Source organism: Parus major, chromosome 1 (assembly GCF_001522545.3).
Source record: "Parus major isolate Abel chromosome 1, Parus_major1.1, whole genome shotgun sequence".
Classification (NCBI taxonomy): domain Eukaryota; kingdom Metazoa; phylum Chordata; class Aves; order Passeriformes; family Paridae; genus Parus; species Parus major.
The window spans coordinates 9,907,781-9,923,910 of record NC_031768.1 but is presented as its reverse complement, the minus strand read 5'-3'; the positions used below and the strand labels follow the sequence as shown (position 1 = coordinate 9,923,910).

The window sequence follows — 16,130 nt, the reverse complement described above, 5'->3', positions numbered from 1 at the left end:
GCTTCAGATTGGACAAATTTTTGTCCCTGTAAGGGTTATCAAGCACCTGAACAGTCTGCCTATGGAAGTGGTAGAGTCTCCACCCCAAAGGAATTTAAAAGACCTGCAGATGTGGGGCTTAGAGACATGATTTTGTGGTGGACTTGTCAGTGTTAGGGTAAGTTGGACTCGTATTTAAGTCTTTCCCAAAATAAATGATTCTATGATTCTGTATCATAAAAAGTTTCTTTTTCAGGTACCTCAGTGTTTCAAAACTGCTTTTTTTTTTTATCCTGAACCCATTTAAGGCTGTATATTTTATGTTCTGTGGAGATACTTCTGTGGAAGTAAAAATGAAAGTAGTGAGATAGGAGTTTTGCCTGGGATCAATACTAGGAACTGCTCTGATGAACCAAACTGGAAAGTAAACACAGCATTCTTCTTGGTCAGGTGTTCAATGAGATGAATCAATAACACAAACCCCAGTGCTTTCAAAATTATAAACAGAAGACAATGAATAGTTTTAAATGAGGATTTTGAAATGTCTCAGAAAATTAACTCGAGGATCCTTTTATTTGTACATTAAGCTGGATATTTGCAAGTGAAGCCTTTTTACAGAGAACAAGACAAAATACAGACATGCCAATTCAGGCAAACCTTCTGTAATTGCCAAGTGGTAATTGCATCTAAAAACTGTCAACATGAATATTTTCTGTTGGGCCTTTTTTAGTGTTCATTCAGGAAATTCAAGGATTCAGGTTTGTCCCAAGATCTTCATGAGTTTATGAACACTATGTAAACAAGATAAAGGAAGAAAACTGTTCCTGAATTTTAGCAGAAAAAACTGCTATTCATGTTACTTCTGACACTTGAAAATGCTTCACTGGTTCTGCCAGAGGTAGCGAAGCACTGACCGAACAGGTTTGCAGAGAAATGATTATCTTTGAATTTGAGAAATGTCAGAGTTAAAAAATAGCAAAACTTGTCTGGCCACTATTTGCACAACAGAAATACAAGTCTTGCAAGTACCCTCCTGAGTGACAGAATAAGAACTCTGAAAGTAAGGGTGAATTTGAAGGCACACAAGTTGTGAAGCTACTAGGAAGAGTGAAGATAAGAAAAGTGAAATGAAGTGGAATGTGACATAAAAGAATAGACAAGGGTAGAAGATAGAAGAGAAAGAACTTTGACAAATGATGGTGTGAAAGGAAATGTTATTCCTTCCTGCCAATATGCAGCTCAGAGAATCACAGTTCATATATCTTAAAATTCCTGACAACTGACATATGAAACAAACGTATGACATGCATCAAAAGCCATATTGGTCAAATTTCCAGGATCATAAGCAAAATCTTTGGAAAGAGGTCTTATTTAATTATGCTTATTTTGGGGAAATTATAATATTCAAGTCCTATAAGCTGAAAGTTTGCAGAGATTGAGAAAGAAGGAATGATTCCATGATTTCAACGGAAGACCAAAATACTTTGTGAAAATTATTTCTCCATGACAGTATCAAAAATATCACGGAAATTGGCAGGCCACAGTCAACTAAATCTAATAAACTTTTCCTGATAACTAGATGGAAATGAGAATAAGTTTCTTAAACTTTACAAAATCCAAGAGAAAAAAGTTGAATTCCTCTTGATTTCTTTATTGAAGTCCCCTATAGAAGTAGATTTCACTCAAAATCTTAAGGCAGTTGCATTATTTATAATGGTATCCAACAATCATAATAAAGCTGACAGAAAATTGAAAGGCTACTAAGAAATGAAAAGGAAGTAATATTTATTTAATTTAGTTAAAATAGATGGAATTATTAAGCTATACTAGCCCAATGTGTCTGGAGAAAAAAATTATCAACCACTATTTAACTATAATTATTAACTTGCTTTAATTGGTAGACAACAGCTCTTCTTTAAGAAATACATAGCTGAAGGCAAAAAATAATCACTGACTAATAATTCCATATATTGATTTGGGATATTAATTGCTATTATTTTAATTCAAGTTTATATTGATTATAATGAGAATTTGCCTGGTGGTTTTCCCAAAGGATTCATAAATGAATGCTTTAAATTTGTTTATATCTGTTGTGGCTGCAGCACAAGTTGGCTCAGATTCTGGTTAGGTCTTCAGCTTCTGCAAACTGGCTGAATTATAATATTGTATTAATTAATGCATAAAAGTGTAGTAGATGAAGCTTCCAAATTCAGGAAGAAGAGATCTGAAAACTGAAATGCAAGGTGAGGACTAAATAACCAAATTACATCTTAGTAAATTTCAGCCACCATGCTTTGTAGAAATTACTTCATTTATTTCAGTTTATACATGACTTTTGATGGTGGAGATGCTGACAAAACTTGCAACTTAAAGTTGTCACAATAAAAGTACCTCAAGAAAAAAATATGTCCTATAAAATAATTTTTTATCACTCCAAAATATCTGTATAGTGTCTAAGTAGAACAAAACAATTATGATAGTTTTAAACATCTTATTTCAAAGCTTTGTGACTCATCACTTCAACACATTTGATGTTAGAATAATGTAGCAGGGCTCATGCTTGTGTGCAAAGGGTTTCTGTCCTGGAGCATTTAAAGGAAGTCATTATTCAATAAAATACTTGTCACTTGAACAATAGATTTGAATACACAGTGTTGAATAGAAGTATAATTTTGCAATAGTTTTTAGATGTTAGACAGAATTAAGTACCCAGAGGCAAACTCAAACTGCAGCACCACATACACACAGATCTTTTCTCCCTGAAGTAATGAAAGGAAAGCACATAGAAGCAAACAATATGACCTTTGGGTCTTATACTTGTCAAAAGTTATAAAAATTCAACTACTGAAATTCTCATTATAAGGATTACTTGAAACAAGTTTTATTAAACCACTCCAGCTATTTAAAGTAAAAATAGAAGAGAATAATTAAGTAAAAACCAAATATAACCCCTTACCCTCATCAAGTAAGTACCAGCAAGATGCCATTTGTGATAAAAATGACCAGCTGTTGTAATCCAATATTCCAGGGTTAAATACAATGTTTGTTTCACCTTTCTTTCTAACTACAGTAACCTTCTGAGAAATGCCATCACTTACTATTTTCTTTAATAGGAAGGGTTAGAAAAAGAAAGACAATGGCTCTTTTTTTTTTTCTATAACTAAACCTGAGGCTGTACTATAATAGATGCCAAGTATAGCTTATGTTAGATTTGTTCTTATAACACTTTTAGAAGGCAATGTATGTACTACTTTCAAAAATGGCTGAACAAAGAAAGAAGTTTATGAGTCTAAACCAGCGGTACTTGAATGTTAATCATCCCCTACAATCAGCACAACAGCTATGCCAGCCATGCAGAGATAGGCAGGAAAAAGAAAATACTCAACAGAAAAAAGTCCTGGAAAAAGCAGGTCATTAAGATCAAGTAGAAGCAAAATGCACAAGCTCTTTCACTCCAAGCATGAGCTTAACAAAACAACTCTCTCAAAAAACTACAATATTGACAGACCTGTGGAGGAACCTGCCTCCTTTTTTGGTCGGGGGATGTGACATACACAGCTTGCGCATACGTGCAACTTTTGAACCGCGGTTTAGGAGAAGGCGAAGGTCCCTGGGGTACACTGACTGTGATCTACAAATAAATTACAATGTACATATGGGTAGGAGCATGGATTGCAGAAGTAAATATTGATTTTAAGATCGACTGAAGGAAAAGAAGCAGGAAGGTCATTTTTCAAGGCCAGTGTTGGTATTCAGCAGGCAAAATGGGATGGCATTAAGGAAACCTCTCATTTAATCTGACACCCTTACCAAAAGCAACAAACTGTCAGGACTCAACACCAGCAGAATAACAATGAAAAGGGAAGCTCCTTTATAATTTACAAGCAGAGGCTCAAAAAGCAAGTGAACTTTTGTCACATCTTGAATAAACAGAGCCAATACTTATCTGCTCAGTAACTCTAAAAGAGAGTGAGCATCCCATACCCAACATACAGATTCAATTCAGACAAGTGAACTAAGCCTAAAATGCATTAAAAACTTCAGCAGATGCTGTCTGATGGTTTCAGTGAAAAGCAAAACTGACATTAAAATAATGAATTAATTCCAAATATTACATGACTTTTTTGAGAGGACAACCATAAACTGAGAAAAGATTATTTTAAAATGCAAGTCACTGTAAATAAAATGCTACAAAAATTAAAAATGTATCATGACTATGGAGAAATGTAATCAGCTACTCTCTAAAATGGTAATGTTTCTATCTGCTTTTAAATGTAAGCCCCCCAAATTTGTTTTTCCTCGAGGCATCCTGCCACCATCAAAATGCACAATGCTGTAGAACTGAAGTGCAAAGCACTTACTTGCTGAATAGTAATTTTTAAAATAGTCTGGTATTAGATGAGAGCCAGTGTGAAAGTACATGCAGAGAAGTACGTTTGACTTGACTGGGGTGAAGAGACTTTGCCCATTACACCCATGGGGCTTTTGCCTTCCACTGGCCATTTGACATCAAACTCATGGGGTAGACAGGGAAACAACCACTTTAGAGCAGAAAGATGAAAGCAGAAAAGTGAAACTCACTTCTTGTGAAAAATGCTGTTCATGTACTTCTATGTGCTCTTCTCTAGTGACCCTTGAGTGCCGTGGCAGCATCTCCACCTCCCTGATGGCTTCCATGGTGACTTGCTGGGGCAGGACTTGAAACAGCGAAGTCACATACATTAAGATGGACTTTTTATCTGGACAGGTAGTTGCAACATCTGGAAGGAAAATTAACGTGTGTAATTTCAGTTTCCATATTTGACATGAGAAATAACCAATTAGTTTCATGGAAAGTTGACAGACTAATGAGCAATCTATTGTCCACATGAATACTCTAGAGACTAATTAGAACCTTACCATCAGTTCCAAAACTGCAGAACAAACTTGCATATCAATGAGACGGAGCCAGAGTTTATACAGGTAATGTTATTTCATTCAGCATCATGAGATTTCCATCTTTATTTCTTGTGTCAAAATGCAATTTGACACTGTGATCCCCATTAAGCACAGCTAGACATAGGAAAAAGTGTATTTACTTGTGCTGCATAAATACTGCCATTATAAAAAGTGAGGAAAACCTCATTTTCCAAGTCATGCCTTTTACGTTCTCCCCACATCATTTAGCCACTGAAAGCAACAATGATGTAAGGGGGGAAAAAATTACCAGTTTTTCTTGTGAGTGGGTTCATAAAACCCAACCATTGAAGTCAAACTATAATAATAATAATAAGCTTTTATATTCTACTTAAGCTTGCATTCTTCATGAAATCTGTGGAACATCTAAGGAACATGGGATTCACATGCATTGAAACACATAATAGAAAAAAAAATAAATAAAAAGCCCTGTAAAACCTCTATGGTCTTTAGCAGTCTGTACAAGAACACAAAGAATGATTTCAACTTTTGCACATAGCCATGTTATACACCAGCTGGAAAAGCATTTCCCTGACTCAATAATTCAAGTCAATAACGATCTGAAAAATGTAAGGCATGTGGCAGCTCTTTGAAATAGTTACTTTGTTATTTGCCATTGACACTTACTTCCTACACTCAGTCTAGTGAATCAAGATGTAAAAGGACAGTTGTACAAGAAATTTATCATTAATTCCATAAATGTTTTAACATGAGTGCTGGCAGAAAGCCAAGAACTATGAGTTTTTACTGTCTTAGATCAATCCTGTCTTTGCTAAAATTTGAGTTCACAGAAAAAATAAAATAAATCAATGGTTCTACAACATGGCATCTCATTCTCTCTGCCTAGAATGTGGAATGAACATGAAAGAAGGCACCTTGCATTAAAAGTTTTACATATATTTGGAAATTAAGAAAAGACATTCTCTCAATAATTTTGGTTTGGCTTTCTGACCCATCCCATCCAGTTCTTTGCTTGGTACTTTAAGAGAGACAGCTGAAGGTTTAGTTCTACATAGCAATGGCTGGAAAAAACAGCACATTCCCTTTAACATTCCCACTTCCATAATATAGGAATTTTACTATAAGCATCTTCTTGTCTTCTCTTGAATATTCTACCACCATTTTCTTATACTTAGTGTCCACTAGCAATTATGTTTACATGAATATCCATGCCTTCCTAGAGGAAAGAATACACACTGAATGATCAGTACCAATTGTGATTTTTCTATTGTTTGTTCATTATTTTCCTTTTCAAAATGTCCTGTTAACCAAGTGGGAAAATCCCTTATCATTTATCTACAAAAATATCTCACACAATAGATAAAATGAGTACCTAGAAAATAATATATATGCTAAAAACTGTTTAGCCATCTTACCTGACAAATAAAAAGCATATATGCAGCTGTCAAAATCCACTGGCAAATAGGAAAGGATTTCATTATTTAATCACAACAAACAGCTCAACAACCACAGTTGGAAAGCCTGGAATATCAATCTCTCAAAAGTCTTTTTTACAGGCTCCAGAATTATCAGAGCAGGAATGACTTCTGCTATATTTTACCATAATATTTTCTTCTTCTGAGCCCTAGTCTAATGTACTATCTTTACCCCCTGCTGAGTCTGATGGCTATTTGAAATCCTAGTAGCTAGACAGTAAAAAAACTGAAATTCAATCATTTTCTTGCAAGAAAGTTCACTAATTCTTTGTAAATACATTTATTTTCATTTGTGGGGAAAAAAATATCTGTCAAACCAATATACACCTCTTAAAAATTAATCTCTAATTCTTGGAAAATACAGAAGATTTTTAATAAAATTAAGACAAGATATGTAAACTATGCCATTTTACTAATACTAGTTTTGAGAAAATTATCCGGGATTTTATTATTTTTTTTTTCCAGACCAATCTATCTTTTAAAATTCAACTCAGAGGGAATTATTTCAGAAAATTTTCAGCAGTTTTCTTGGCAAAAACTATCCAGAGTAGGATTGAAAAGAATAAAAAAAAATTGAAAAAAATAGACTACAAGTCAAAAGAGAGTTTAAAATGGGAAACATTATAAGATTAGCAGAAATTATATTAAGATGTTTATCAATAAAGAATCTGAATAACTTTGGAAAGCTCTGGAAACCAACCCAGTTCTTTAATAAATACAGTTACACGAAAGTACTGGAAAAGTTTCCAAGATGAGTGTTCCAGTTATTGAGAGGAAACTTCTTCAGTAAAAACTTTATGCTGACAGGTTAATATTTTTCAAGAGAAAACAGTGACTTAAACTTGTCAGACGAACCATATTGTTCAGACAACTCTTCTTGATACCTTTCGAGATCCATGGGATCACTTATTAAGATGTGGTTTCTTTAAGCATCATTTTTCATTAAAGAAACAAAATTACCTTGCAAGAGCCTAACTTTATGTGCTCCCCCTGAAAACAAATTCACCCCTAGCCATTTAGAAAGATTAGTCTGTTCAAGGAAGACCCCAGTCAAATTCACAAAATACAGAAGAGAAATAAAACAAAAAGCACTTATTTTGATATATGGGCCAAAATGCCTGTCTGAGTCTAAGGAGACACTAGAAGAGCTCAATTTTGACCATGAATTTTAATGTAAAGTAAGATTTTGTTCCTCTAGAAAAGCAGTAACTTGGTAACAAGTACCAAAAGAGCAGAAAGGATCTGATTTCACCCCAGAATGTTAAAATCATGAAATATAAGCCAAATCCACTGCTGTTGAAGTATAGTTGTCTTTAAAGGGTTTTTACAGGTTTATTTTGGGAAGCAATTTGCCTGATAAAAGTTTAATGCAGCTTGATTCTTATTAGCAAATATTATTTGTTTTATGATGAACAAAACTACAAGATTGACTGTTTGTTAAGGATGATCACAATAAAACTGAAATGTTCTCAAACTAATTACTTTCTAAATATGTCAAACTCTTCAAAAAAGTGATTCAGCAACCAATTTTTATAAGCCTTGTGGTTCACAAGTGGTTTGGTTCTTGTATCCATATGTTTGGTCAATGATCAAGTTCCTGATAACATTAAAGGATAAGTGGAAATGATTATGATATAAAACACAAGTAGGTTCCATACCAAAAAATACAGCAACAAACAAATCCAGTGTTTTTCTACAGCGTTACAATAAGTATAGAAAGCCACATACAGAGCACAAGTTAGAAGTGTTTATGGAAATGCTTCCTAAAATTTTCAAATACACAGCTACCAATACAACTGTTCCTTTTTAATAATATTTTGCTTTCTCCAAGCTCTGACCAACTAACTGTTCTGACTCCGTTTGTGTCAAATAGTTTTACTATTTGTGTTTACTCTTTGTATCAAACTAGTAGCAAAATAACTTTGAAAGAGGAGAGCTTAAGTGCTTGCTGCACTGCCAGAAAGATTATATTTCTGTACATAAATTGCTGATCTGGTTTCTTTAGACTGTGAGACAAATTCCAAAAAATACTTTACATAGTGCTGAGAAACATGCTGAGAAACTTGAGCCCTAAAAATACAAGAAATCCCTTCTTCAAGAGAAGTAGCTAGGGTTTTCACAGAAGCATAAAGTAGAAAACAGAAAACTAATTTCTAAATCTTATACATCACCTAATACTGTTTGCTTCTACTACATTAGTAATAGAAAATCCCAGCAATTCAATATTACTGGCTCCTAACCCAAATGAGATTTTAAAACCTGTGCTAAATAAAAAACATTGTCCTCCCTTTCACAAAAAAATTTGAGATTCTCAAAGCTGATTTGAATGTTCAGAGATTACGTGGGGCTTTTTTCCCCAATAAATAAAGGCTGTTGTTATTTCTTTTATCAGAGTGAGCTTTGGGGGTTTGTGAAAGGCTTTTTCATGATCCAAATACAAAATTAATACTTATTACAGGTTCTACTGTTATTTCCAAATGCATCTGTTTAGAAAGCAGAAGCTCTGAGAATCCTGAGATAAGACATAAATCTAACAGATACATAAATGTTTAATTTCTACAATGGAAACTCATTACAGGAGATACTTCCACATTCACATGGCCACTCCTAGTGTGGCACCAGCCTCACCCACAGGATTTAAGACAAGGGCCCAGAAGAGCATTTATAAAAGTGCAGCCACAACTCAGATATAACTTTTATTTATTTTACCCTTTAGCCTCAAGGATAAGGGTGAACTTTTCAAAGTGTGTTCAAAACTCTGTGGTAATCTTCCTGACAAGGCTACCAAAACATTTTGAAACAGCTTTCATAAAACCCAAGGTATATATTTTGATCTCATTTTTATGAGATTTAAACCTAAATTTGCAACTGAAAGTACATTAGACTGCAGTAGTAAAAATGAAACAGCTTACTCAAAAAAAGGAAGAAAAAGTAAGATTTCATTCACAAATGCATGCATCGGAAATCTCGGAATAAAATAAATCTTTTAAATGTTGCCCCAAAACTAAGGGAAAAAAAAATAGAAAAAAGAAAAGGGTGGAAATTTTGAACTTGGTAATTTTTACTCCAAATTTAACAAGAACACTTACAGATATTAAGCTGTGAGAGAATCATGAGTCCCATTCGAGGTTTGCTCTTACTGGTGACTTAATTCACTGACTGCAAAACCATGAGTCTATATATAATTCATTCTTATTCAAACACCAAGAAATAAGCAAGATTATCAGGCAAAGATTATAAGGTGTTTTGCTGAAATGTAAACATACTTCTCCCTCAGTCTCCACTTGGTCTCAAAACGACGTTTCCCTACAATCCATGTTTACACTAATGGTACGATAATAGCTGGAACAATAGCAGTAATGATTTACTCGACTGACACTCATTGCTGCCACTAAGACCTCGAAGCAAAAAACTCTACAGTCTCTAAAAGGTCAGCCAGTAACTGCAGTGTCTACACACAATTATTGACCTTTTTTACTTCTTTTTTAAATTTGTAATTATTTTCTGCCCTGTTTTTTTACTCCATCAGTAGATTGTGCGCTAAATTCATAATGAAAACAATCTTTGAAGGCAATCTCAAGGAACAGACCTGGACTTGAAGATAGACAAAAATAAATATATGAAATACTGCAGAACTGTGAATATTGAAATGTGGAAATTAAAACTGATGATTTAAAAACTTTATTTTAAAGACAAAGCGAAGAGAGAAATTTTTATAAAGGCTACTCAATGGCCTATATGAATAAGCACAGTGATCACAGTCTATTATTTTGTTGAATAAAATTCACATTTTACAAAATTAACTCCTAGAAAAAGGCAAAAATTACATACAGACAAATAAGTGAGAGCAGAAGCCTGGAAGACAGTCCATGTACAGAGATAGTGGCACTGGCTTTTTCTTCTTTTCTGTAGATGTGAATAGCCATAAACCTAAACCACTACGAAAATGTTGTTAGTTTTTAAACAGAGATTTCCTTAAGAAAATGAATGTTTTAAACCTGATGGTTAACACCTACAGATGTCAAAATGCTGACCTTTGTAGGCTGCATTAAATAAGGTCACAACAGCAACAGGAAGAAAATATCCTCAGAAGATTAACACACTTGTGTTTACCTTTTGGAATTACAGAGACAGGTCAGGATTTGTGGAATTAAACTGCTGCAGAATTCAAGTGTATCTGGTATTAATATATTTGGTGGCAGAACATACCTTTAATCTGTGTGAATGTCTGTTCTGATTTGCTGCCTGAGTGTGAAGGAGCCTTGGACTAATATGCCAGCACTATCCTGGTTAAGTGAACTTGATGCTATCTCTGGATTTTAAACCTGCAGAATCAGACTTAATACCTCTGCTGAACAGTAAAGCTGCTGCTTATTCTTTTTCAGGTTCCTTACAATATTTAACATTGCTTTAGTAACACCACAACCTTTGCACCTTAAGCTATATCTCAAGTAAGCATCTTCTTAGCCTAAAAGAGAGATAGAAGAAGTGAAGTCAAAATAGCAAAGAAATAAAATACTAGTTTTAAAAATGTAGGGTATGATACATTTTTATCATATCATGTTTTATAGTAATATTTTTGTCATTGGGTAGGAGTGAGCATGGCTGCCATCAATCTGCTGAAATAATAGTCAGCAGTTATCCTCACAAAACTGATATACCCTACTGAAAGCTGCAGTTTGGTCTTTCAAAACCTGGAAATGCAGTGAGGGGTGGGGTGGGGCAGGAAGAGCCAGAGGAAAGAAAACTAAAATATAACCTGTCACCTAGTTCCTACTGAAGAGTTCTGAAAATGAAGACAGACCAAAGGAGTTACGGTGTCTGAATCAGGAATAGTGTTCAAAAAAGGTAATATTAGCAGTCACTGAAACTGTAATTTTGCTAAGAGTATTTGAGATATTTTCAAACAGGCTAATATTTAAGAGAGCAAATGGGACAGTATTTCAAAATACTGTACATTTTTCACTTAGCTTTTAGAAATATTTAGTCTGGAGAAACAGCACAGGTAGATATTAAAAAAAAAATAAAAAGAAAAAAAGAAAATTAGAGAGTGAAATCCAGTAACTAAAGATTTTCTAACTTCATATGGAGATAAACTCATTACTTTTATTTCATTGTAAAACCTTTCATAAAGGTAAAAAGATATATGATAAATGGAAAATGGCAGTTGAAATCTAAACAGCCAGTTCTGAACAGACAATAGAAAAAGAAATCACCCATGCATACTGGATGGGTGATTCCAGCCTTAGAGGGTAATACTTCTTCAGGTGCAACCAAAACACAGCATTCTTTTGAAATATTACTGAGAAGAACAGGGATTCTGCTGCTAGAGTGTATCTTCCTTTTATTCCCATCTGAAATGTGCTATTTCTGACATGGAGGAAAGTTAAAAAACCTGAGGTTAATTCCATCCCAAACCAACAAAACAGAACACTGAATGATACTGTAGCTTGTGCTTTTCCTATCTAGGACCTTATGGACAACTGGTTTTATGTGAAACTTAGGAAAAGTGAAATAGAAAAAAGAGTGAAACCTAAACAAGAAAGGGTCCAAGATGGACTCATTTGGCTGTAAATTGAAACTAAGCTGTACTTGGCTTTGTTTTGATTAAAAATTGTAGCAGAAGTTTTAAGGAACAAAGTTCTGTGCTGTAATATTCCTAAATTTGAGGTCAAGATCAGGTGTAAAATTAATTCTAGATATCTTAAAAAAATTACAATATTTAGTGCATATAATTACATCTTCATCAATAAATCCTGTTTCCCCTAATTTAGGCCAGAGTACTGTTTGCAGCTACAATACAATATTTTTTATATTCAATAGACCATACTTCCATAGGGCATGCAAGTTTGATTATATTCAGCTAAAAAATATCAGAAAAAAATTCAATATCATTATGAGAGGCTAGGAAAATTCATAGCTATTAAGGTTCAGTTACATATAGGATATTTAACAAAAAAAGCCCTCACTGACAGAAATTCACGTATACAAATTGATTTGATATGTCAGTTTAAAATTCAAATAAGAGATTTCTTGAGTCTTATGGCAACACATCTTGAATTTTCTCACTGCATGTGTGGCGTGGCTACATCTACATGAAGACCAGCTACCTGGATAATATAGGCTTCTATATGTATGGCACATAAACAGTATAAAAAATGACAAATTAAGTATTTAAGAATGTTAACCGTAGCAGATGCAAAAAGGCTATTTACACTTTTTAAAAACATATCTTAAAAAAATATACAGATACATCTTGAGGAAATTGAAACTCTATTTTTAATAATTTATATATATATATCATGATCATTCTTGCATTGAAATGCTAAAGAAACAGGTTAGGAAAAAACCTTATAGATGTTGTAGGGGACAAACTTTTAACATTTGAAGGATTATTTCACCAAAAATACAGCATTAATAGATTAATGTGCTGAACGTTTTTCCTTAGGCTGATCATGAGGAAAAGCAGTTTAAAATGCATCATGCCAATACTCTTTAATAATGCAAGCTCTGACTGAAGGGTTACTATGCACTTTCCATTTTCCAGGAAGTTATTTAAAATCTACCTGTAATGTAATTTAAGAAAATAAAACAAACAACTCTAAATGTGATTATCTGAGGAAGAGAACTGTTCATGCTCAACAGTCAGAACTTCTTAAGCCCATACTCTGAGGCTGGAAATATCTGCTCATGTTTTGCATCTATGTAAGCTTCCATTTACATTTCAACAATTGTACACATGGCTAGTGTTGGAGAAGCAGAGGAACAGGTTAAGGGAAAAGCAGGATGCCTGGGAATTCATAATGTAAAGATTTGGAAATCAACATTTTAATGACTCCTATTTAAACATGTAGCAGAAAGAATGCCAAATGGAATATTTTATGTGTATCAAACAATATTAAAATAAATATAGGAAATTTCAAACATGAAACATACATTTTCATTAAAATATATTAAACTTATTTAATATATAAAAGGCAAACCATAAATATTAAAACACTAACAATTACAGTCTAGTGGTAAGCAGAATAGCAGCACTATAATGCTTTACTGTGTGCTCTGAAAAAGGAAATCCTTCTTAGCACTGTATCAGAAGGGAAAATTGTGAAAGAAGGGCCTGCATGGGATACCTGAAATCAGTATTACACTAACACCTTGTTTATTTGACATCTTTCTGACTTCACTATAAAAAGGTTCTCTCACATTCTTCTCAGTTCAGACTTATTAATTGTCTTCATGGTCTTCACTCACAGAAACAAATGGATAGCAAAACTTCAGTACTCAGACAGTTAATTCCAGGAATGCTTTATGATGCAGTATAGGTGCAATTTAGAACCACAACATTTTCAGAGATAGTGTTATTAAATAACTCAAAATAAAAATTATTTTTTAATACTTTAAATACATTAATCTCTACTCCACTGTAATACAGGTAGAACCTAAATAAGCATTGTAGTAGTTTGTGAATGTGTGCTATGGCAGAGACTTGTTTAGTCCACATGGACTCAAGGATGAAAGATTAAGAAATGGTAATTTGATATTTTCAAGAGTTTCTAGAACTGACACAAATTTTGGGATATTCTGAATGTAACCACCCTTTAGAATACATGGGATTCCGAGTCTAAACAAAGCACAGCTCATTTTAATGCTCTAGTAGTGCATGTCCTGCTATTGTTTAGCAAATGCAGGCAAAACATTCAAGATCAGAACCAAAGCCTGTCACATTCACCAAAAATTGCAAAATTATGCTTGCCAAACTTTACAGAATATCTGCAAGTATGTAAAATATGTATAATTACATACATACAACATACAACAGCACCTCCTGAAAATACTTCATACATCTGACCACTCAAGGAACAGAGAGATCACAGCCTTGAAATGCAAGACTTGTTATTTTTTTTCATCCAAATATCAATTTTGAAAGATAAACCAAATTCTTCTCCAAGAAACATAATATTGATTTTATTCCAGAAAGCATTAACAAGATTTGACTTAGAATTCTGTTTTCTGATCTGACATGTCCAAGAATAAAAATCCACAAGTGAAACAGAAAAAAGTTGTTAGTCTTAAGCAGACAGTTTCGAGAAGAACAAAACCTTATTGAGAGCCTACTCAAAGAAAGGCTTAGAGCAGCTACATGAGTGCTCCTTATAAATATATCACAGGGTGAAAGCAATCAGAGCAAAACCATCAAGCTCAAGGACAACGTTAGTGCAAGAACAAAAGACAACACAACAAACCTGAAGAAATGCAACCTAAAAATGCAGAAAAAATTTATCACCTTCAGAAAGTGAGCTTCTGAGTAAGGCAAAGGAATAGAAGCAAAGCATCCAACTGACTACAATAGAACTTGAGGAATTCAATAAATCTTTTATAATGAGATGTTTACCTGAAATTGCAGGTAACAGGACATTAATGAAAAATCAGGTCCTAAATGTCCTGTTCCTCCCCTCCTTTCTACATTATAGTTAATGCTAACTATTTTTTAGTTATACTATTTTAATATAGGCTATAGTTTCATGCTTTTCTATGAACTCCACTCCCTAGCCTTTTTTTTTAATAATTCAGTTATAAGGAAAGATATCCATGCAATAATCTGGCCAAAATAATGATAAAAATAATGTGTCATGGCTGACTATTATTAGAAACTCTGATAAAGCATTAGACTAAAATTGCAAAAGAGCTTTTGCATATATAGCATACATATACATATTTAACAACTAATAGTACATCAACAGAGCTTGGGAAAGAAAGCTGGAGATTAATCAGTGCAGTCAATATAATGTAAATAGGAGTTAGGAATGCATTAGAACAACAACCAGTTTTATTACATATTTATCATGCATTATGCTAATGAAGAAAATGCAAGCAGCCCTAAAAATGTGTTTAGATAGGACGATGAAGCAACACAAAAAATAACCAGGTTAAATCTAAATATTAGTTGGTGAATATTTTATCATGCAGAAGGATTTGTAAATATAGAGCAGGGGCTAAGCATAAATAAAAAAAAGAACATGTAAAAGTTTAAGAAAATATATAATCCTGGAAAAAGATGGTAGAACTGCTAATTCCACCATTAGTATATTATTCCTTGATATTTAACTTATAAGTACTAATGTTTGTGTTTTTTTTAATTATCTCTTTTTAAAATGCAATAAACTATATAATCTTCAAATTCACCAACTGGATATACATTTATCCATTAATTAGCATTATTGAATGCTAAAGAGGTTATGTTATGTCAGGCCTTAGTCTGTGTTTTTCGAAACAAAATATATTTTTAAGGTAAAAAAATTTGAATACCAAATTTATTAGCATTTGGGGATGGAGGGGGGAGGGAAAAAGAAAAACAAAAAGGATCATTAGAAGATGTACTTGAAAAGTTCCACATGTTTGGTTTTGGAATTGCCTTTTCCAGGCTGAGTAGTTAAACAAACCAGAGATGCTACAGGTACAAAGCTCAGACAGAGGCATGATGAGAATAAGAAACATTCATGACTACAGTTATGGGAGCAGAGTCTAGGATTGTAAATGAGAACAATGGAGGACAAGACTTTCTTAAAGTCTTTCTTAAAATACCCAGTGCTAGAGAGACTGATTTTAGCCCAAACATAGTGGATTTAAGTGTTATTAGCTAAGAAAATGTACGTAATCTAAAAATCATGCGGAGGAGGTCATCTTCGCTAATAACTCAGACTGTTCTGAAGACATGAGACTAGGCTTTGAAACAGGATCTAGAATAACTAATAAACACCT

The 16,130-nt window shown here is 33.5% G+C and overlaps 1 protein-coding gene across 12 annotated transcripts in view; it reads right to left on the bottom strand.

The window, feature by feature from the left end:
- DMD (dystrophin) overlaps positions 1–16,130 on the bottom strand; it is a 1,134,919-nt gene that overhangs the window by 715,424 nt on the left and 403,365 nt on the right. For 11 of the 12 annotated variants that reach the window (XM_015620877.3, XM_015620912.3, XM_015620930.3 and 8 more), the window contains exons 8-9: positions 4,561–4,739; positions 3,488–3,610 (exon numbers count right to left, since the gene is read on the bottom strand). In XM_015620877.3, the coding sequence (XP_015476363.1) occupies positions 3,488–3,610; positions 4,561–4,739 (302 nt within the window). The remainder of the gene's footprint in view (positions 1–3,487; positions 3,611–4,560; positions 4,740–16,130) is intronic. The other variant, XM_015620949.3, reaches the window with a different exon arrangement.